This window comes from Eriocheir sinensis, chromosome 60 (assembly GCF_024679095.1).
Source record: "Eriocheir sinensis breed Jianghai 21 chromosome 60, ASM2467909v1, whole genome shotgun sequence".
Lineage (NCBI taxonomy): Eukaryota > Metazoa > Arthropoda > Malacostraca > Decapoda > Varunidae > Eriocheir > Eriocheir sinensis.
This window is the reverse complement of record NC_066568.1, coordinates 2,682,732-2,706,179: the sequence shown is the minus strand read 5'-3', so window position 1 is coordinate 2,706,179 and position 23,448 is coordinate 2,682,732. Positions and strand designations below refer to the sequence as shown.

At 43.0% G+C, this 23,448-nt stretch overlaps 2 protein-coding genes and 1 long non-coding RNA gene across 4 annotated transcripts; 1 reads left to right on the top strand and 2 right to left on the bottom strand.

The window, feature by feature from the left end:
* Window positions 1-2,348: 2,348 nt before the first annotated feature.
* Window positions 2,349-10,788, top strand: LOC126985606 (uncharacterized). The gene is made up of 8 exons (XM_050840760.1): window positions 2,349-2,507; window positions 4,039-4,294; window positions 4,698-4,824; window positions 6,094-6,299; window positions 8,316-8,451; window positions 8,796-9,595; window positions 9,846-9,975; window positions 10,468-10,788. The coding sequence occupies exons 2-8, from the start codon at window positions 4,077-4,079 to the stop codon at window positions 10,786-10,788; spliced, it is 1,938 nt and encodes a 645-aa protein (XP_050696717.1). The 5' UTR covers window positions 2,349-2,507; window positions 4,039-4,076.
* A 3,428-nt stretch (window positions 10,789-14,216) lies between these two features.
* LOC126985715 (deoxyribose-phosphate aldolase-like) lies at window positions 14,217-23,448 on the bottom strand. The gene is made up of 7 exons (XM_050840887.1): window positions 23,304-23,448; window positions 21,433-21,582; window positions 20,768-20,959; window positions 18,915-19,049; window positions 17,263-17,504; window positions 16,903-17,012; window positions 14,217-16,337 (listed from the first exon to the last, which is right to left on the bottom strand). The coding sequence occupies exons 1-7, from the start codon at window positions 23,335-23,337 to the stop codon at window positions 16,241-16,243; spliced, it is 960 nt and encodes a 319-aa protein (XP_050696844.1). The 5' UTR covers window positions 23,338-23,448; the 3' UTR covers window positions 14,217-16,240.
* Window positions 17,937-18,721, bottom strand: LOC126985717 (uncharacterized). Of its 2 annotated transcripts, none has more exons than XR_007738984.1 (2): window positions 18,328-18,721; window positions 17,937-18,285 (listed from the first exon to the last, which is right to left on the bottom strand). It is a non-coding gene; the product is annotated as an uncharacterized LOC126985717 (long non-coding RNA). The 2 variants fall into 2 exon arrangements; XR_007738985.1 differs by having other exon boundaries at window positions 18,370-18,721.

Here is a 23,448-nt window from a genome sequence, read left to right as displayed (position 1 = left end):
TTTTTATCGATGACTAAAACGTATAGATTAGTGGACAGCTTGAGATTTAAGTAGAAACCGAGATTTATGTACAAGATACCTGTTATACCGCCAGCCGAACAGGTGCCGCAAGTTTTCTATGGCGGTGACCGTGGTGGACTGGGACGGATGGTTTTATCGAGGATCAATCGTACAGAGTTGTGTGCAGCCTTCAGATTTTATCAGAATTTAGTAGAAACTGACAATCAAAACCAGTATGTTAGTATGGCGGTGCCAGTCTTGTAGAAAATGGGAAATGGTTGTTTTCATCGAGGACGGAAACGTATGGAGTAGTGGACAGCTTGAGATAGTGGACGAAAAGCCAGATTTCCAGAGCCACAGAACAAGGCGTATGACCGCCAGCCGAACGAACAGCCGAAGGTTTTCATGGTAGGGCTGATAGAAAACGGAACGGTTCGGGTCATTGGTTCTCATAAACGGCTAGAGGAACGTAGTTTGTAGTTTAAGAAACCGCAGAAACCAAAAGAACCGACGACTGCCAGAAGAATGTTTCTATGATGGAAAAACTGATAGAAAACTGGAACAGTACCCAACCCAGCATCAACCCAAACCCCCCCAAAACTTAACCCAAACCTACCCCAAACCTACCCACTTAACTCCCACTCAACTTTAACCCCCACTAACTCTGACCCACTAACTTAACCCCACCTCAACTTAACCCCACTAACATAACCCCCACTAACTTAACCCTCAATAACTTAACCCCCACTAACTTGACCCCATTAACTTAACCCCCACTAACTTGACCCCACTAACTTAACCCCCACTAACTTAACCCCCACTAACTTAACCCTAATAACGTAATCCTACTAACTTAACCCCCACTAACTTAACCCAACTAACGTAAATCTCCCCACCAAACCCCCACTAACTTAACCAACTCCAATTCGAACTGTAACCCACCAACTTAACCTCCCTCACCTCACCAACTTAACCCCACTAACTTAACCCCCACTAACTTAACCCCACTAACCCAACCTCTCACTACTAACCACCCACTAACTAACCCCTCTACCAACTTAAACCTACTAACTCAATCCCACTAACTTAACCCTCACTAACTTAACCCCCACTAACTTAACCCCTACTAACTTAATTAACCCTCACTAACTTAACCCCCACTAACATATAGATTAAAAATAGATAGATACTAACTATATACTCAACTGATAGATAACGTGGATAGATAAACAACAAAATAATGAAGACACACAAGGTAAAACACACAAACAAGAGAAAAATGAAAAAAACAAAGAAAAATAACAAGACGAGAAAAGTAAACAAACAAAATAATTGACAATATCATCTAATTTAAGAGACCACACGTCCCCTTACCTCATCAGTAGCTTCCAGGGGGCGCCGTACCCATGCCACCTCACCCCCATGGTAGGACACGCCCCTGGGGACACGAAATTCACATAAATACGAACACAAAATTCAAGGGACATCTTCGCGCGGGCAGCCTCCAACGTGTCTCAACTCTCGACTCTGACTTAAGTAAAACGTTTAATAGAGAACGTTTAAGTAGAGAAAGTAAAGTAAATAAGTTAAGTAGGTAAGTAAAGTTAAGTAAATGGACCAAGGAAGATACACAAATAACAAACAGATAGCAGAGATAGAAAACAAAACAAGTAGAAACAAGGTAAATATGATTGATTGCTTGATAGTTTATTACTGCAGGTTTAATAAAGATACAAGATAGATGGATAAAAAAGATACCAAGCCTAATAGGGTGAGTTTGAGAGTATTAGTAAGAAAAGTATATCAATAGAGTAAATTAAAGGATATGATCAGAGTAGCTAATCTTTTGTTTAATAACTTTAACATCATTTTCAGCCTCCAAAGCTATTCATACGCTAAATAGAGGTACAAAAATAGGGAATACACTCATTAACTTTATTATTCAACGTCAAAATCAGTGAAAAAAAAATGATTAATGGGGTGACATATAGAGCTAAACAAACTACAACTTGTCAAGGATCATTTTCAGCCTATACTACGCAAAAACAGAGATAAAAAAAATAAGGAATCTACGCTTTAACTTTATTCTCCAACGTCAAAATCAGTAAGAGATTAATTAGGCGACTTTGAGCTAAATTGCAACTTTTGTGACGGATTCGGACGAAGGATTTACTAGCAGGTTGAAAATAGCCAATCTTGATCTCGGTAAAAATCAATTATCACCAATTATCTACGAATTACTACACTACCCATGCATAATAAACCCTCAGAATTATATAATAGACTAAACTGAATATAACTAGGTCCCCAAAATTGATTAGATAAGCTTAAAAAGGAGAGAAATAGGTAAAAATGAGATGGTTTGTTTGCCTGGCGTATGTAAACAGGAGCAGAACAGGAAGCAAACAGGAGGAAGACAGGAAGAAAACAGGAAGAGGAAGACAGGAAGAGAAAGAAGAAGGAAGAGAGGAACTGCGAAGGAAAGGAAGAGGAGACAGAAACAAAGGGTGAATAGACAGGAAGGGTGAGGAAAGGGAGAGACTGATTGATAAGAAGGGAGAGGGAAAGGGAGAGAGATAGGAAGGGTGAGGAAAGGGAGAATATATAAATAAGAAGGGAGAGGAGGACAAACAGGGTGAATAGACAGAAAGGGAGAGCAGACAGACAGGAAGAGTGAGGAAAGGGAGAGTTGATTGATAAGAAGGGAGAGATAGATAGGGAGAGGAGGACAAACAGAAAGGATGAATAGAAGGAATTAGAGTGAAGAAAAGGGAGAGGAGACAAACAAAGGGTGAATAGACAGGAAGGGAGAGGAAAGGGAGAATAGACAGATAGGAAGGGAGAGATAAATAGGAAGAGGAGGACAAACAGAAAGGGTGAATAGAAGGAATTAGAGTGAAGAAAAGGGAGAGGAGACAAACAAAGGGTGAATAGACAGGAAGGGAGAGGGAAGGGAGAATAGACAGATAAGAAGGGAGAGATAAATAGGAAGAGGAGGACAAACAGAAAGGGTGAATAGAAGGAATTGGAGGAGTGAAGAAAAAGAAGAAGAGACACAGAGAGGAAGGGTGAGAAAGAGGAACAGGAGACAGACAGGACGGGAGGACGAGACACAGTGAAGGACGATGATAGACAGGAAGGGAAAAGAACATAACCCTGTATTAATCTATCACAGCTAATATAGTAACCATCACCACTAAGACATTATTCAATTGCCATTAAACTAGTAAGCTATCGCCTCTTTATCTATTGACAACCACAAGCTATCAACCCCAGCTTCACCTGTTGGAGAATAACCCTTCCCTGCTGAGGACAGTAACCCATTGTTGCTAAATTAGTAACACATTTCTATAAAACTAGTAACTTGTTGCATTTTCATTTATTCAGAGTGAATTATAAACTACAAGTGTGCAGGATGGGAAGGGGCATGCCTTGCTATTAAAGTGGGTGTAATTCTTTATATTATAAGAGAAGATGGCGCCACTATAAACACCTGCCTGTGCCAATACGGGCTGGGGCTGACTACCATCCAGGCCCCTCAAGCAAGCCTATCAGCACTATAGGCATAAACGTAAAAAATAAATAAATAAATAAATAAATAAAAATATTATCACTGCACGGTGTGGTGGTTGGCATCCCTGTACCTATAAATATGCAGGCCTGGGTTCAAATCCTGACCTGGGCCGTCACTGCATGGCCCAACCAGCTGTTCATCCTCCCTTTAGGGCTGGGGGATATATGTGTACCTGGGGACCCCTGGGGAGGGTACACGTGGTAACCAATGAGCCAAGAGACGATGGCGCCACTATAAACACTTGCCTGCGCCATGACGGGCTGGGGCCGAACACCATCCAGGACCCTCAAGCAAGCCTACCGGTGCTGTAGGCGTAGACGTAAAAAAAAAAATAAAAAAAATGGCTGTCCCCCTGGCCCTGTGTCCCTGGGTGATGGTTCCCTCCACTACAGGCTCCAGGGACAATGCAAAGTCAGTGACCACCACGGCCATGCACTAAACTTCCCTTCATCCCTTCCTAACAGAGCACCGCAGGAGTGATGTGCTGAGCTGATGTGTAACCATGAGCACAGAACACCTACCACCACCACCTCCACCACCACCACCGCCGCCACCTCCACCACCACAGCCATCACAAGACATCTCCCCCCCGCGGCCCCGCCCTCCTGGCACCCCCCTGACCCCCACTTGCCACCTGCCCTCCTCCCTAACAACCCTCGCTGCCCGGTCTGTGGCCAGGTGTCTTACCTATGAGGACTATGAGGACTGCTGCCACTACAGGTGTGTGGAATTAGAGAGAGAGAGAGAGAGAGAGAGAGAGAGAGAGAGAGAGAGAGAGAGAGAGAGAATATGTGTGTCTTCTCTTTTTTCTTCACTTGTTGTAAAATGAAATTGTGTATTATTGACATGTATTATAGACCTTTGTTGTTTGTTCAGAAAATTTGGCTTAATATTTTTGGAAGGGACATAACTAACACTATTTTTGTTATATTTTACTGAAAACCCCATGTGTGTGTGTGTGTGTGTGTGTGTGTGTGTGTGTGTGTGTGTGTACCACAGCAAAAGGTGCCCTCCGATGGGTAAGAGTTAGCTGCTGCCACAACCCGCACACTGCATTCTGTATTTTTTCCCTTATTCCCCACTTTTAAAACCCACCCTGACCCCAGCCCCCTCACTTCCCCAGGTGGGACCCCGTCAACATCTGGCAGTATGAGATCCCCCACAAGAAGAAGAAAGGGAAGAAGGCAACGGAGAGAAGCCAGATGTTCGCCCTCAATGAAATGACTGTCCCGCCGCCCAAGCCTGCCTGGGTGAGTGTGGGAGGAGGAGGAGGAGGAAAGTCTTATTAAATTTACCGTGCTTCTCTTTTTGGCCACAACCCTTACCTAACCTTACTTTACTTATCCTAACCTAACCTTACTTTACTTATCCTAACCTAACCTTACTTTACTTATCCTAACCTAACCTTACTTTACTTATCCTAACCTAACCTTACTTTACTTATCCTAACCTAACCTTACTTTACTTATCCTAACCTAACCTTACTTTACTTATCCTAACCTAACCTTACTCTACTTATCCTAACCTAACCTTACTCTACTTATCCTAACCTAACCTTACTTCACTTATCCTAACCTAACCTTACTTCACTTTTCCTAACCTAACCTTACTTCACTTATCCTAACCTAACCTTACTTCACTTTTCCTAACCTAACCTTACTTCACTTTTCCTAACCTAACCTTACTTCACTTATCCTAACCTAACCTTACTTCACTTATCCTAACCTAACCTTACTTTACTTATCCTAACCTAACCTTCACTTTTCCTAACCTAACCTTACTTCACTTATCCTAATCTAACCTTACTTCACTTATCCTAACCTAACCTTACTTTACTTATCCTAACCTAACCTTACTTCACTTTTCCTAACCTAACCTTACATCACTTATCCTAACCTAACCTTACTCTACTTATCCTAACCTAACCTTACTCTACTTATCCTAACCTAACCTTACTTTACTTATCCTAACCTAACCTTACTTCACTTATCCTAACCTAACCTTACTTTGCTTATCCTAACCTAACCTTACTTTACTTATCCTAACCTAACCTTACTTTACTTATCCTAATCTAACCTTACTTCACTTATCCTAACCTAACCTTACTTCACTTTTCCTAACCTAACCTTACTTCACTTATCCTAACCTAACCTTACTTCACTTATCCTAACCTAACCTTACTCTACTTATCCTAACCTAACCTTACTTCACTTATCCTAACCTAACCTTACTTCACTTATCCTAACCTAACCTTACTCTACTTATCCTAACCTAACCTTACTCTACTTATCCTAACCTAACCTTGTCTTTGCTAACCTCTCAAACCATTTCTGAATAATCTTATGGAATCCTCAATCACTTTTCCTTTCCGAGAGTGGTATCTTTGTGTTCTTTTATTCCCTAGTACTTTTTGAGTGCCTGTGACTGCTCCCTCTGCTGTAAACATAAACAAAACAAAATAATGAAAATATAAAAGGAAAACTTACTAACCTCACCTTTTCTCTCTCTCCGCCCCCCAGCAAGAGATCCGCAAGTTCCGCGACTGGTGGTGGGAGACGAGTGCGCTGGGGGGCATGGACTCAGTGCTGCGCCAACACCTCTTTGCTGCCTACGAACAGCTGAGTTGGACGGCGCACACGGAGGAGGAGTTCATTCTATTCCTGCTGCTGCGGATCTGTATCGAGACAAAGATGGAGCTCGGCAACACGGCTTATGTGATACGGAGGTGAGGGGGAAGGGGGTGGGGAAGGGGTTTGTTCAGTAAGGAAGGGGATAGTAAGGGAAGGAAAGGGGGTGGGAAAGGGATTTGTTCAGTAAGGGAGGGAAAGAGTTCGTTAGGGAAAGGGAAAGGGAAGGGGCTTGTAGGGAGGGAAGGGGGCTTATGTGATATGGAGGTGAGGGGGAAGGGGGTGGGGAGGGGGTTTGTTCAGTAAGGAAGGGGATAGCAAGGGAAGGGAAGGTGAAGGGGAAGAGTTCGTTAGGGAAAGGGAAAGGGAAGGGGCTTGTAGGGAGGGAAGGGGGCTTCTGTGATATGGAGGTGAGGGGGAAGGGGGTGGGGAGGGGTTTGTTCAGTAAGGAAGGGGGAAGGAAGGGAAGGGGAAGGGGAAGAGTTTGTTAGGGAAAGGGAAAGGGAAGGGGCTTGTAGGGAGGGAAGGGGGCTTATGTAATATGGAGGTGAGGGGAAGGGGGTGGGGAAGGGGTTTGCTCAGTAAGGAAGGGGATCGCAAGGGAAGGGAAGGGGAAGGGTTGGTTAGGGAAAAGGAAAGGGAAGGGGACAGTCAGGGAGGGAAGGGGATGGTTAGAGAGAGAAAGGGGATGCTAAAGTAAAGGGAAAGGGATGGTTAGGGAGGGGAAGGGGTTGTTCAGTAAGGAAGGGGATAATAAGGGAAGGGGAAGAGTGTTAGGGAAAGGGAAAGGGAAGGGGATGGTTAGAGAGAGAAAGGGGATGGTATGGAAAAGGAAAGGGATGGTTAGGGAAGGGATGGGGCTGGTTAGGGAGAGGAAGGGGGTGGATAGGAGGGGAAGGGAATGGTTAAAGTGAGGAAGGGGGTGATTAGGGAGAGTAAGGGGGTGATTAGAAAGTCTCATTAGTAAGAAAGCATATATGGATTTTCTGAGTCAAGACCTAAAGTGACTGTTTGGGGTTTTGTTAGGTTAGGTTAGGTTAAGTTCAGGGTATCTTCAAACACATGATAGCCAGCATCTTATGGTATAAATCAACAAAGAATGACCTCACTTTGTTGTATAGAAAGTCTCATTAGTAAGGACGCATATATGGATTTTCTGAGTCAGGAGCTATAGTAACTGTTTGGGGTTTTGTTAGGTTAGGTTAGGTTAAGTTTAGGGTATCTTCAAACACATGGTAGCCAGCATCTTATGGCATAAATCAACAAAGAATGACCTCACTTTGTTGTATAGAAAGTCTCGTTAGTAAGGACGCATATATGAATTTTCTGAGTCAAGAGCTATAGTAACTGTTTGGGGTTTTGTTAGGTTAGGTTAGGTTAAGTTTAGGGTATCTTCAAACACATGATAGCCAGCATCTTATGGTATAAATCAACAAAGAATGACCTCACTTTGTTGTGTAGAAAGTCTCATTAGTAAGGACGCATATATGGATTTTCTGAGTCAAGACCTAAAGTGACTATTTGGGGTTTTGTTAGGTTATGTTAGGTTAAGTTTAGGGTATCTTCAAACACATGATAGCCAGCATCTTATGGTATAAATCAACAAAGAATGACCTCACTTTGTTGTGTAGAAAGTCTCATTAGTAAGGACGCATATATGGATTTTCTGAGTCAAGAGCTATAGTAACTGTTTGGGGTTTTGTTAGGTTATGTTAGGTTAAGTTTAGGGTATCTTCAAACACATGATAGCCAGCATCTTATGGTATAAATCAACAAAGAATGGCCTCACTTTGTTGTGTAGAAAGTCTCATTAGTAAGGACGCATATATGGATTTTCTGAGTCAAGAGCTATAGTAACTGTTTGGGGTTTTGTTAGGTTAGGTTAGGTTAAGTTTAGGGTATCTTCACACACATGATAGCCAGCATCTTATGGTATAAATCAGCAAAGAATGACCTCACTTTGTTGTATAGAAAGTCTCATTAGTAAGGAAGCATATATGAATTTTCTGAGTCAAGACCTATTCCTACTCTCTCTCCACCTCTTCCACTCTCTCACTCCACTCTTCTCACTCTCCTCCACCCCTCCTTCATCTTCCTCCTCTTTCCCCCCCCAGCGAGTGGTGTCAGGACCTGTCCCAGATCCTCTCCCAGCTCGGTCCGTTCCCACTCCTCAAGCTGTACACCACGGAAGAGTCCCTCGACCTCGACCCCCTCCTCATCAGTCTCGTCCAGCAGGCTCCGCACCTTCAGGTATGGGGTCATGGTGCTTATAGTTAGTGTAGGTTTATTTCGCTTTTTCTCTCCTTTGTTCTTCCCTTTAAAAGTTGCGAGACATTATTTTTTTTGCAGCACCGGTATATAATTTTTTTTTTCAATATGCATCAATCTATCCTTTTTTCCTTGTGCAGTGTATATATATTTTTCCTTTACAATCTAATCCTTTTGAGTCCATATTTTCTATTGTTCAGTGTCTACATCATCTTTTCAATGTACATCAATCTAACCTTATTTTCCTTTGTTCCATGTAGATGTATTTCCATTTCGTTTGTTTGAATCTAAGCATATTTTTCCTCTATGCTGTCCCCACCCCATAGGTCGTCCAAATCAGCCAGTGGGCGCTGAGCAACGACTTCCTGGCAGCGCTGGGGAGTCATTGTCGCCTCCTGTCCGAACTCTCCATCCCACACATGCAGCCGGAGGTCTTCATGAGCGAGGAGCCATTGTTCGAGTGCTTCTTCAGCGGGCGTGGCAGCGAGGTCGTCCTGAGGTGCTGGCGGGAGGGCGGACCTGACCCTCCTCTATCCTTCCCTAAGCTCAAAGTTGTGGACATGCTATACTGGAATTTCACACACCGGTTCATCCACACACTCGCACATTTCTACCCTAATGTGCGCTTACGGGAGGCCGACATGGAGTTCCTACCGTGGAAAGTTAATGGAACGGACAAATCCTTCTTGGAGGACGCCGCGAGGGTACCAGCGATGAGGCTTAACTGCAGGCTGTCCGATATCGTCCAGATGCGCCGCGGGGGGGTGGTGGCTCATCTCCCGCACCTCCGAGAGCTCCGTGTCAACATGCCGCCCCTCGCAGACCTCATCATCACCCTGGACGAGCCGCGTGAGGACATGGACAAGCTCGCCGCCCAGTTAGAGTTGCTCGTCATAGAGATGTCCACCGCGGAGACGATCCACCAGGAGTCCGTTGTGGGCAGTGTAGTGACGCTCCGCCCGGTTCTCAAGGCGCGGGGGGAGGGGGTGACAAGCCTCCACCTGTGCTGCGAGGCTAAGTGGTTCGACGAGAGTGCCATCTACCAGCTGATCAATCTATGTCCGAGACTCTGTGTCCTGGCGCTGACGATGAGGCTTGGCGAGATGAAGGGGACGGTGGGAACCAGGTGAGGACAGGTGTGGGGGCTCGTTAGTAAGCAGGTGTGTGTGGAGGTGCATTACTGGGTAGCTGTGTGGAGGTGCGGCAATGACCTCTTCTACCTCTCCTTGTAAAACTGGCCTCCCTTCTGCCTCTCCTTCCAAAATTGACGTCTGTTTTGACCACTCATTTTATACTCTGCAGGAACAGGGTTAAGTTTAGGGTTTGATAATGTAATGCAGCCCTTACCAGCCCGTCACTTCTTCCTCCTCCTCCAGGACTGTGCTTCACCCCTGCCACACCCTGCACACCCTGGCCATCCTCAACAGCAGCTGGGCGCCCCTGTCGACAGAACCCTGCTGCTACAGGGTGGTGCAGCGCATACTGGAGGCTGCACATAACTTGAAGGTGTGTGTTTGTGTTTTCCTCATGCAGGGCACCTGTACAGGTGCATAACACGCATATTGTTAGATTGTTAGATGTTTGCTGTTTTTGTTTTTATTTTGTTCATGAGAAGTTTTATGAGCCTATAGTCTTCCACCTCAGGTGACACCAAATCTTAAGAAACTTGAGTAAAATAAGGAAGGTCTGTTGAGTGCCTGCTCTGCAGCAGGTTTTGGCCCACCCCCACCAGGTTAGCTCTAACCAGTCACCAGCCACAGAGTGGCTATGCTCTTCCCACACCATCTATAGGGAGGGGCTTCTTGTAAGACTTGTCACCTGAGGTGGAATAGATTATAGTGATAGTTTGACAAGGCTTCTGCACCATTGGTGTGAAAAAATTCATAAAAGCCAGACTTATCTTCTTTGTGGCCATAGGAAATATTTCTTGTGAGGGCTGAAGGCATCTGAGAACACACGCTTTAAGATCAATAACAAGCTCGACCTCTCTCCAAACAGGCGCTGAGTCTCTTCTGCACCATGACAATGAAGGACGACCTCTCCGCCCTCGCCTCGGACTCCCTGCGCAGCCTGCACCTCCAGTTCCTTGACGAGAGCGAGTACGACACTGCCGAGACGGACCTCAACTCCTTCCTCCGCACCATTATGCCGAAATTCCCTCACCTCCACACGGTGTCCTTTTACGCCAAGTGCGACCCCATCCCTGTCGAGGCCTTGATCCCCCTGGTGAAGATGGGCGTGAATGTGACGATGGGGATGCCAGAGTTCATGCATCCTCTAAAGTGGGTGTTCTGGAGTTCTGCAGAAGGGATTGAGTGAGGCTTTCGGTAGTTTAGTTTAGGGTGCGTGTGTGTGTGTGTGTGTGTGGATGGGGTTGGGGAGGGAGCGGGTGGGGGAGGGTGTGTGTGTGTGTGTGTGTGGGTGTGTGTGGAGGGGGGTGGGGGAGGGTGGGGGAGTGTGTGTGTGTGTGTGTGTTCAGAAACATCGAGAAGAGAGAGAGAAAAAGTAAGCATGCATAATTTCGTTGTGCCAAAAAATACGAAAATGTTAAGTATTGTAAGGTCGTAGTGTATGTGTGTATGTGTGTGTGTGTTTGTTTTGTATGTAGTACATAAGAAATTCTACTTTACGGGAACTTACTGAACCACCAACCCACTCTGGTGTTAATCGCAACTTGAAAAAAGAAAACGGACTGCGAGTTACATTTTCAATCATAAACTTAATCATTTTGAAGATAGAAAAAAACAAGGAAATGCTGTATATATGTGTGTGTGTAAGAAAATGTGTCTTTGAAGCGCATACTAAACTAATCTAAAGTTCATTGCGACAGAGAAAAAAACTGGAAAATGCTGTGTGTGTGTGTGTGTGTGTGTGTGTGTGTGTGTGTGTGTGTGTGTGTGTGTGTGTGTGTGTAAGAAAATGTGTCTTTAAAGCACATACTAAACTAATCTGCAGTTCATTGCGACACACACACACACACACACACACACACACATGGAATATAAGGACATGGGAAAGTATACATATGATAAGCCTCTCCCCCGCTCCCATATCACCATGTATATACCTCACTAGGGGGGGAGGGGGCGGCGTACACACATCGCAACACACGTCCAGCTACGGGGGAAGGCTATACAGGTGCCCCATACCCTGCAGAATCACCCACATTGCCTAAACACACTGTACTTGGTCCATTTTCTCAGTAGCCTTTGACTGACAGGTTAGGTAGGTTCTCATAAGTGGATTTACTTGTTCATGGTGCAGAAGACTTGTCAAACTATCACTAGACTCATAACACTACCCTTGGAGATACCCGCAACAACCTCTATGAAAGCCCTAACAACTATTTCCCAAGGCCATAAAAGAGGTTAGACAAGTTCTCATGAGTGGTTTTGAGGTTCATGGTACAGAAGACTTGTCAAACTATCACTAGGCTCATAACACAACCCTTGGAAACACCCACAACAACCTCTATGAAACCCCTAACAAGAACTATTTCCCAAAGCCATAAAGGTTAGTTAGGTTCATGGTACAGAAGACTTGTCAAACTATCACTAGGCTCATAACACTACCCTTGGAAACACCCACAACAGCCTCTATGAAACCCCTCACAAGAACTATTTCCCAAAGCCATAGAGTAGGTTAGTTAGGTTCATGGTACAGAAGACTTGTCACACTATCACTAGGCTCATAAAACTACCCTTGGAGATACCCGCAACAGCCTCTATGAAAGCCCTAACAAGAACTATTTCCCAAAGCCACAAAGGTTAGTTAGGTTCATGGTGCAAAAGCCTTGTCAAACTACCACTAGACTATATAAGTAAGGGAGAATAATGTAAGAGGAAGGAGGAGGAGGAGGAGGGTAAATGTCTTGATTATTTTGTATGTTTAGATAATTTTTGTATATAAGCGATGAATTGCCATTGATGTTTGTGTGTGAAGACTCGCTCATTATAACACACACGCACACACACACACACACACACACACACACACACACACACAGCACAGGAGGAGGAGGGAGAAGAAGCAGAAAGAAGTAGTAAAATAAGATGATAAAAGAGGAAAAAGGAACTCACTAATTTTATCTTCAGAAATAGTATGATGCAAATAGATACACACACACACACACACACACACACGAAACCTTTGCTCACTCTTATGCATTTATCGAATAGACAGAATGACTGACGAGGAAGTGTTTGTTTGTGTGTATGTCTGTTTGTGTGTTTGTTTGGTGTTTGTGCTCAATGTGTGTGTGTGTGCTTGTGTGTGTGTGTAATGACTAATAATAATAGCAATTTAATTACACTCCAAGGCAATTATAAAAAGGAACACAAAGGATGAGGGGAAAAAAAAAGATATTAAGTGTAGTTTTGGGACAATGGGGAGGCCTGTTATTCTTTTTTTCTTTTTTTTTCTTTTTTATTGGGGGGGAGGGGGGGGGTTGAGGAGGGGGGAGGCAGGAACAAAAAAAAAAATTCAAAGCTCATCCCCTCTCTGTTTGACCTCCATGTTGCTCCAAACCAGAATAATATCATACGTTTTTTTGGTGTGTGTTTCTGGGTCCATCTGTTTTTTTTTTTTTTTTTTTTTTTTTTTTTTTTTGTGTGTGTGTGTGTGTGTGTGTGTGTGTGTGTGAATTGTGTATGTATGTGTGTATGTACGTAAGGAGCCTGTATTCTCAAAAGGTGTGTGTGTGTGTGTGTGTGTGTGTGTGTGTGTGTGTGTGTCCACTCTCGTGCTTGTCGCTTCAGAGTGTTTTTGTAAGGCTGTCCATGAGTAAAGGAAAGTACTGGAGTGTGTATGTGTTTATAGTGTACCTTGTATGTATGGCCTGACAGAGAGATGGACAGACAGGGAGATAGAAAGACAGACAGACAGACAGACAGGGAAGGGATGGATAGATACACAGACATATAGACAGAGGAACAGAGACAGGGAAGGAAAGGGAAGTTAGACAGAGATAAAGAGAAATATACAGATAGATAGACAGACAGGGAGACAGACAGACAGAGAGGGAAGGGATAGATAGACAGACATATAGAAAGAGACAGGGAAGGAAAGGGAAGTTAGACAGATAGATAAAGAGAAATATACACAGATAGATAGACAGACAGGGAGACAGACAGGGAAGGGATAGATAGACAGACATACACATATAGAAAGAGAAAGAGACAGGGAAGGAAAGGGAAGTTAGACAGATAGATAAAGAGATATACACAGATAGATAGACAGGTAAGGGAAGGGGAGATTGACAGATAGACAGAGAATGAGAAATAAACACAAATTGACACAGACAGACAGACAGGGAAGGGAATGGAAAGACAGACAGGCAGGGAAGGGAATAGAAAGAGATAGACAGACAAAAGACAGAAGAGAAAGAAAGAGAAAGATAGGCAGAGAAACAGACAAGACAGAGATTGACATAAAGATACAAAGACAGAAATAGACAAAGAAAATCACTAAACATTTTCTTTATCTTTTAATCTATTTCTATCTTATCTTTTTACTTCATATTTTTTTATTTCATTTTTTCGGCTTTAATATTTCTCATCTATTTTTTTATCTTCTATATTTGCTATCCTATCTTTTATCTTTATCTTTTTATCATTCTTTTGTCTATGTTTTCATCTTCATATTCTAATCCAATCTTTTTATCTTCTATATTTGCAATCCTATCTTTTCATATCTTATTTTTTATCTTATCTTCTACCTTTCTTTGAGGAGACATAAAACACACCACACTGGAATGTTTCAAAATGCATATTCAAGTACAATATACATATGTGTTTCCTTCTATAATATGAATCAGGATATAACAAGAAGGGTTTATAGATTGTCTTAAAACTTAACAAAACACCACCCAGGAAATCACTTATACCACCAGAATCATGAACACATTACTGAACATATTAACTCTGTGTGTAATTCTCGTGCTTGAAACTGACTTCTTCGATCATTTCGCCCCCAGAAATTAACCCGGTAGCAGCGGGGATCATGTTTCTTAATGGTCCCTCTAAGCAAGAAAAATGAGAAAAAATCATCACTCACACAAATCATTTCATAATATATAGCAAAGCATTTCCGATCAGTTAATGCATCATCTATTTTGGGGGACTTATGTCATGGCAGAAATTTGGCCCATCGCTGGTACACGGTAAAGCCACAGATTTGGCCCATCGCTGGTACATGGTAAAGACACAAATTTGGCCCATCACTGGTACACGGTAAAGACACAAATTTGGCCCATCGCTGCTACACAATAAAGGCACAAATTTGGCCTGTTGCTGGTACACGGTAAAGACACAAATTTGGCCCATGGCTGCTACACGGTAAAGGCACAAATTTGGCCCATCACTGGTACACGGCAAAGACACAAATTTGGCCCATCACTGGTACACGGTAAAGACACAAATTTGGCCCATGGCTGCTACACAGTAAAGGCACAAATTTGGCCCGTTGCTGGTACACGGTAAAGACACAAATTTGCCCCGTCGCTGCTATCAGGTTAAAACAAAGTCAGGGGCATATGCCAAAGCTATTCATGGCCTTAATGTTCATTTGGGTACTTCAGCCTGTGGTGGAAGGGAACCCATCACCCCGGGCCAGTGTGACATCCGGGTTACCACAGTTTACAGTACCTTCCCCAGGTGTCCCCAGGTAAACATTTATCAATTCAAAAGGAGGGATGAACAGCTGGGTGGGGCGGCTGGGGTACATGGTGTCTGCCCAGGCCGGGATTCACACACAGGCACGCTGACCACAGAGGCGTTACCATCACAAACCAACACAGAAGCACATATTACAGATACTTGAGCAACAGACACTTGGCACATAGGAACATTACGGTCATGGACAAAAGCATGCAAGGATAACACACTAACTTAACCTACACAAACAAAGGCAACACCACCATCACCACCACCACCAGTCCTCCTTTACGAAGACTTCAGACCAAGACTTGGGTGAAATCTTCCTTTGTTTACCTCAACCTTATTTATTTTTTCTGTTTGTCTCAGCATATGGTAGTGATATTAGCTAATGTATTCACCAGTCTTTGCACTTTGATAATTCTTTTGTGAAATTTAACACCCATTATTTTTTACAACCTTGGCACTACACTCAGGAGGAAGAGGAAGAGAGAGAGTTAACCCGGTAGCAGCGACGGGCCAAATTTTTGCTATGATTTAAACCCCCCAAAATAAATGATGCATAAACTGATCACAAATGCTTTGGTATACATTAAGAAATGGTTTGTGTCGGGGGTGATTTTTTCTCATTTTTCTCACTTGGGGGGACCATTAACAAACATGATTCACGCTGCTACCGGGTTAATGGAAGGAAGAAGAGGAGGAGGAGGAGGAGGAGGGACAAGAAAAATGAAATAAGAGTGATATGGATGTGAGGAGTTGAGGGCATGAAGAAAAGGGAGATAAAAGAAAACTGAAAAGGAGGAAGGAGAAGGGGGAAAGGAGATAAATGATAATGCAAAGATAAGGAAGGAGACGAAAGAAGATGGAAAGGAAAGACATGGAAGAAGCACTCACTAAAGATGCCCAAACAATCAACTTACAAGGGACTGAATTAATTTTTTTTTTTACAGCAAAGGAGACAGCTCAAGGGCACAAAAAAAAGGAAACAATAATAAAAGAAAAGCCCGCTACTCTAAGGAATGTTAACTTTTCCCACAATTATCTATCCATCTAACATTTTTATAGTCTTAGCACCGAGCACCCAGCCGTTGTCAGCCCCAGTGTGTAGTCCACCTCTAGGCCATGGGCAGCTCTGAGCCGGCAGCGTAACGGCCGTACACATGGTGGAAGAGTTGGCGCTCAATGTCCCCCAGCAGGCCCGAGGCACCGATCCTGTGTGGCGGTGAAGAGGAGGAGGTGGAGGAGGAGGAGGAGGAGGAGGAGAACATTGAAGAGAAGAAGTTGGGGTATAGAATGAAGATACCAAGGTGGAATTGGAGAAAGAAGAAGAGGAGGAGGAGGAGGAGGAAAGAGGAAGAGGAGAAGAGACATATCACAGAAAGAAGAGGAGAAGGAGGAGGAAAGAGGAAGAGGAGAAGAGACATCACAAAAGGAAGAGGAGGAGGAGGAGCAAGAGGCAGAGAATATTGAAGAGAAGAAGTTGGGGTATAGAATGAAGATACCAAGGTGGAATTGGAGAAAGAAGAAGAAGAGGAGGAGGAGGAGGAAAGAGGAAGAGGAGAAGAGACATCACAAAAGGACGAGGAGGAGGAGGAGGAGGAGGAAAAAGAGAAAGAGAGGAACAGACATATCAAGGGTTAACTACAACACAAAAAATGAACTTATACAAACAGCTATCGAGAATTTAATTACTTTTACATTCAGAGAGAAAAAAACTTAGCTACTTACAGACTATTACTAAGAAAACACACACACACACACACACACACGTACACACCTGAACATATGGTTATTGAGCCAGGCATCACCGAGCTCCTCCTTGATCAAGCTGAGCCACACCAGCGCATCCTTGGCCTGCCGGATGCCCCCCGCCGGCTTGAACCCAACCTGCCAAGACCCAGAGAGAGAAGCGTTAGTCTGGGGTAAGTTTTGTTTTTTTACAGGAAACGGCTCGAGGGGAAAAAAAGAAAAAGAAAAATTTGTCTATATGTTTGTGTCTATTTCTCTTTCTTCCTCCTCCTCCTCCTCTTCCTCATTTTTCTTCTCCAACTTCACTATTTCCTCCTCCTTCCCTCCTCCTCCTCCTTCTCCTCTGTTAGTAACGGTCGCAAAAACACCACCACCATCACAACCATACCTTGACCCCAGTCCGCTGATGGTACTCTCGGATGGCGCGGCACATGACAAGACCAACAGGGAGGATAGCGTTGACTCCCTCCTTGCCCGTGGACGTCTTGATGAAGTCCGCGCCTGCCATCATCGCTACCAAGGACGCGCGATATACCCTCGTCATGGACCCAAGCTCGCCCACCGCCAGAATCGCCTTCATGTGAGCCTTGCCGCACGCCTTACGCATCGCCACAAGCTCGTCGTAGAGTCCTGTATGGGGTGGCGGCGGACTGGGGTGAGATTAAAGTGTATGGGGTGAAGGGTGTGATTGTTTATATTTTTTTTTACGGTATAGAATGAATGTTTTGTCAATTGTTTTCATTCTCTGTGACTGATCAACCTTTTCCATTCCCTGTCGATACTACATCCTCACTTAGTCTGTTCCAAGCCTCTATGTTTCTTTGCGGGAAGCTATATTTCTTTGTCTCTCGAGCATCTTCCTTTCCTCAGTAAAAAATTGAGGAAAGGAAGATGCTTGAGAGACATAGAGAAATATAGCTTCCCACAAAGAAATATAGAGGCTTGGAACAGACTAAGTGAGGATGTAGTATCGGCGAAGAGTGTGCATAACTTTAAGGAAAATCTGGATAAATACAGATATCGTGTGCATAACTTTAAGGAAAAACTGGATAAATACAGATATCGTGTGCATAACTTTAAGGAAAAACTGGATAAATACAGATATCGTGTGCATAACTTTAAGGAAAAACTGGATAAATACAGATATCGTGTGCATAACTTTAAGGAAAATCTGGATAAATACAGATATCGTGTGCATAACTTTAAGGGAAATCTGGATAAATACAGATATCGTGTGCACAACTTTAAGGAAAATCTGGACAAATACAAATATCGTGTGCACAACTTTAAGGAAAATCTGGATAAATACAGATATCGTGTGCATAACTTTAAGGAAAAACTGGATAAATACAGATATCGTGTGCACAACTTTAAGGAAAAACTGGATAAATACAGATATCGTGTGCATAACCTTAAGGAAAAACTGGATAAATACAGATATCGTGTGCATAACTTTAAGGAAAATCTGGATAAATACAGATATCGTGTGCACAACTTTAAGGAAAATCTGGATAAATACAGATATCGTGTGCACAACTTTAAGGAAAATCTGGATAAATACAGATATCGTGTGCATAACTTTAAGGAAAAACTGGATAAATACAGATATCGTGTGCATAACTTTAAGGAAAAACAGGATAAATACAGATATCGAGATGGGACCACACGAGGTTAAGCCCAGGCCCCATAAAACTACAACTAGGTAAAAACTGTCTGTCCCTTCATTTCTTACCCTTCCTGCCTGTTTCTGCCTTTTTTTCCCTTCCCTTTCTCCCTAACTTACCCTGCCAGTTCTTCTCTCCCTTATTTCCTCCCTCACCCTGCCAGTTCTTCCCTCCCTCAATCACCCTGTCAGTTCTTCCCCTCCCTTCCTCTCCCTCACTCACCCTGCCAGTTCTACCCTCCCTTCCTCTCCCTCCCCCACCCTGCCAGTTCTACCCTCCCTTCCTCTCCCTCACTCACCCTGCCAGTTCTACCCTCCCTTTTTCCTTCCCTCACCGACCCTGCCAGTTCTACCCTCCCTTCCTCTCTCTCACCCACCCTGCCAGTTGTTGTTAAGGGCCATCTCCCTGTTGATCACAATGTCTATCTCCCTCGCCCCGTCAGCCACTGTAAGCTTAATCTCCTTCAGTCGGGTCTTGAGGTGGAACTGGCCAGAGGGGAAGCCTGTCGCCACTGGAAAGAAAATAAATAAATAAATACGAGAGGTGGATTTTGTTTTTTGTATTTATTATTATTATTTTTACAGTAAAGATGAAGTAAAAGATGATTAATGTAGTATGTGGCTAAGTATTACAGTAAGAGAAAATATGAAAAAAAAGATGGAAAAAGGAACAAAGAAACACTGAAAAGAGAGAAAGAAGTGAATTTTCCGTTTATTTTTGAATTTATTGTTTTCTTTACACATTTTTTCACAGGTATTACAATTAGTGAAAAAAAGAAAAGTATTAAAATCAGAGAAAAATGAAAAAAAAGGAACAAAGAAACACTGAAAAGAGAGAAAGAAGTGAATTTTCCGTTTATTTTTTAATTTATTGTTTTCTTTACACATTTTTTCACAAGTATTACAATTAGTGAAAAAAGAAAAGTATTAAAATAAGAGAAAAATGAAAAAAAAGGAACGAAAAAACACTGAAAAGAGAAAAAGAAAAGAATTTTGCATTTATTTTTTATTTATTGTTTTCTTTACACATTTTTTCACAAGTATTACAATTAGTGAAAAAAGAAAAGTATTAAAATCAGAGAAAAATGAAAAAAAAGGAACAAAGAAACACTGAAAAGAGAGAAAGAAGTGAATTTTCCGTTTATTTTTGAATTTATTGTTTTCTTTACACATTTTTTCACAAGTGTTACAATTAGTGAAAAAAAGAAAAGTATCAAAATAAGAGAAAAATGAAAAAAAAGGAACAAAAAAACACTGAAAAGAGAAAGAAGTGAATTTTCCGTTTATTTTTGAATTTATTGTTTCCTTTACACATATTTTCACGAGTATTACAATTAGTGAAAAAATAAATAAGTATTAATGTAAGAGAAAACTGAAAAAAATAGAAAAAAACCCACAAGAGAAAAAAAGAAGTGAATTTTCCGTTTATTTTTGAATTTATTGTTTTCTTTACACATATTTTTACAAGTATTACAATTAGTGAAAAAAGAAAAAGCCACACATACCTTACCAAGTTCTCAAAAGGAATATTAGGCCCAAACTAACCTAATGATAGTAAGGGAAGGTAAGTTAGGTAAGGTAAGGTAGGGAAAGGAAAAGGAAGGCAAGGTAAGGTAAGGGAAAGGGCAGGTGAGGGCAAGGTTAGGTAAGGTAAGATAAGGCAAGGAAAAGGAGGGCAAGGCAAGGCAAGGTAAGGGAAAGGGCAGGTGAGGGCAAGGTTAGGTAAGGTAAGATAAGGAAAGGAAAAGGAAGGCAAGGCAAGGTAAGGAAAAGGGCAGGTGAGGGCAAGGTTAGGTAAGGAAAGGAAAAGGAAGGCAAGGCAAGGTAAGGGAAAGGGCAGGTGAGGGCAAGGTTAGGTAAGGTAAGGTAAGGAAAAGGAAGGCAAGGCAAGGCAAGGTAAGGGAAAGGGCAGGTGAGGACAAGGTTAGGTAAGGTAAGGAAAAGGAAGGCAAGGCAAGGCAAGGTAAGGGAAAGGGCAAGTGAGGGCAAGGTTAGGTAAGGAAAGGAAAAGGAAGGCAAGGCAAGGTAAGGGAAAGGGCAGGTGAGGGCAAGGTTAGGTAAGGTAAGGTAAGGAAAGGAAAAGGAAGGCAAGGCAAGGTAAGGAAAGGAAAAGGAAGGCAAGGCAAGGTAAGGGAAAGGGCAGGTGAGGGCAAGGTTAGGTAAGGTAAGGTAAAGGGAAGGGGAGGAAAAAATACATTAGCACCCATACCCCCCCCCCACCCCCACTCACCCGCAGCCACTGGTAAATCCACGCCAATCTTCTCCAGGGTCTTGACAGCACCCTTCACGCGGGCGGGGTACACACACACGGCCCCGCACCGGATCTCTGCGTCCGCCATGCCCAGCTGGCTCAGGATATCGTGTCGCACCGGCCGGGCTGCCTTGTGACACAGCCGCTGTACATTGGCGTCTGTGTCATCGCCTGTGGGGGAAAGGAGGATCGGGTGAAGGGGGTTATGTGTTCCCATCTTGCTATTTCTTTTGGAAGTTACTCATTTCTGCGGTAATATTTATTTCGTTCACTAAACCACCCATAGGAGTGAGGTCGCTGCATCATTGGTATTTTAATTGTTGCCTCTGGAGTGTGAGAAAGAAAGGGGTGAAGAAGGAGAGAAATAAGAGTAAGAATAAGAGATGAGGCAGAAGAAAAAGTACCAGAACCCACTCACAAAAATGGCAAAAAAAAATATAATGACCAGGTGAATGTGAGGTTGCTGTATCATATATATTTTAATTGTTGCCTCTGGAGTGTGAGAAAGAAAGGGGTGAATAAGGAGAGAAATAAGAGTAAGAACAAGAGATGAGGAAGAAAAATTACCAGAACCTGCTCACAAAAATGGAAAAAGAATATAATGATCACAGTTATTACTACCAAAGCCATCTCCCTTCCCGTACCTGCCAGGGTGGTCAGGTCTATGCAGGTCACGGCACGCAGGAGCCAGGCCGCCTGCCACTGCTTCTTGACAGTGCGCCGTGTGCCCATCGTCTCGGCGCGGCGCTTCACCGACGGGAGGTTGATCTGCACTCCATTCACCCATGCCAGGTCTGGGGTGGAGAGGAGAGAACAAGATATATAGTGAATAAAAGTGAATGGAGGAGAATTATGACGGATTAGGTTAGATTTAGTAAAGTTAGTTTTGATTTAATTAGCTAAAGGGGCTATTACACTGGGCAAATTTTCCGTGGTCTTCAGGATAGCATGTGGATAGTCTTAAGGGGCTATTTCACTGGGCAAATTTTCCATGGTCTTCAGGATAGCATGTGGATAGTCTTAAGGGGCTATTTCACTGGGCAAATTTTCCGTGGTCTTCAGGATAACATGTGGATAGTCTTAAGGGGCTATTACACTGGGCAAATTTTCCATGGTCTTCAGGATAGCATGTGGGTAGTCTTAAGGGGCTATTTCACTGGGCAAATTTTCCGTGGTCTTCAGGATAGCATGTGGATAGTCTTAAGGGGCTATTTCACTGGGCATATTTTTCCGTGGTCTTCAGGATAGCATGTGGATAGTCTTAAGGTGCTATTTCACTGGGCAAATTTTCCTTGGTCTTCAGGATAGCATGTGGATAGTCTTAAGGGGCTATTTCACTGGGCAAATTTTCCGTGGTCTTCAGGATAGCATGTGGATAGTCTTAAGGGGCTATTTCACTGGGCAAATTTTCCATGGTCTTCAGGATAGCATGTGGGTAGTCTTAAGGGGCTATTTCACTGGGCAAATTTTCCGTGGTCTTCAGGATAACATGTGGATAGTCTTAAGGGGCTATTTCACTGGGCAAATTTTCTGTGGATCTTCAGTCAAACCACAATTTCCGCTGGCGTGGTTCCCATTTGTTTCTTGTTATTGCTGATGATGATGATGGTGGGTAATACCGTCGTCCTTCGGTGAAATCTACCGTAGCTTTGAAAGATCGTGGACACGTCAGAAAACCACGGAAATATGAGAACCACGCCAGCGGAAATCGTGGTTTGACTGATGATCCACGGAAAATTTGCAGTGTAATAGCCCTTTAAGGCATGCATGTGTACTCTAGAACAATCTTTCTTTATCTGTATTTCCTCCTGCCTATGACTTGAACTCTTTCAAGAGGAGGGTATCAGGGCATCTCTCCTCCTGAAGATGACCTCTCTTTAGGACACTCCTCTTAACTCTTTTTATAGGACTGATTTGTGGGCTTTTTTTTTTTTTCATTATTGTTTTCTTTTTTTTGCCCTTGAGCTGTTACCTTAATTCTCTTCTAAAACTCTCCCATTTCCTCTCAATCCTGTTATAAACCTCTTAAGAAGAAATGGAAGAGGATTAAGAGGTTTGGAAGAGGATTAAGAGGTTCAGAAGAGGATTAAGAGGTTCAGAAGAGGATTAAGAGGTTTAAAAGAGGATTAAGAGGTTTAAAAGAGGAGTAAGAGGTTTAGAAGAGGATTTAGAAGTTTAGAAGAGGATTAAGAGGTTAGCAGATGATTACCGTAAGAGGTTTACAAGAGGATTAATACTCTTCCCTTTCCTCTTAACCCTTTCTATACTGTATGGAAAGGGTTAAATGGGGAGGAAAATGGAGGAGGAGGAGAAATGGAAATAATACGACCTGGCTGAACTCTTTACATAACCAGGAGATAAGTGACATCATAAAACCTTACAAATTAACCCTTAACAAACACGCTAGAGCTAAATCCAACACATATTAATTAACCCAAACCCTTAACCCAATAATACAGAGAGTGACAGTAGTTAATCTCCTCTTAAAACATAAAAGAAGGGGACAGAATCTCACCCAGGGACATGCCGGGGTTCCTCTCTGCCTCCATGTTTGTTTACAAGTGGTGTCAAGCAGTGGTGCCAGATTGTCGTACTCAGCTTCTCATTTTTCATAATTTCAAGCTAAAAAATGTCCCACCCCCAAAACTAACGATATCTGT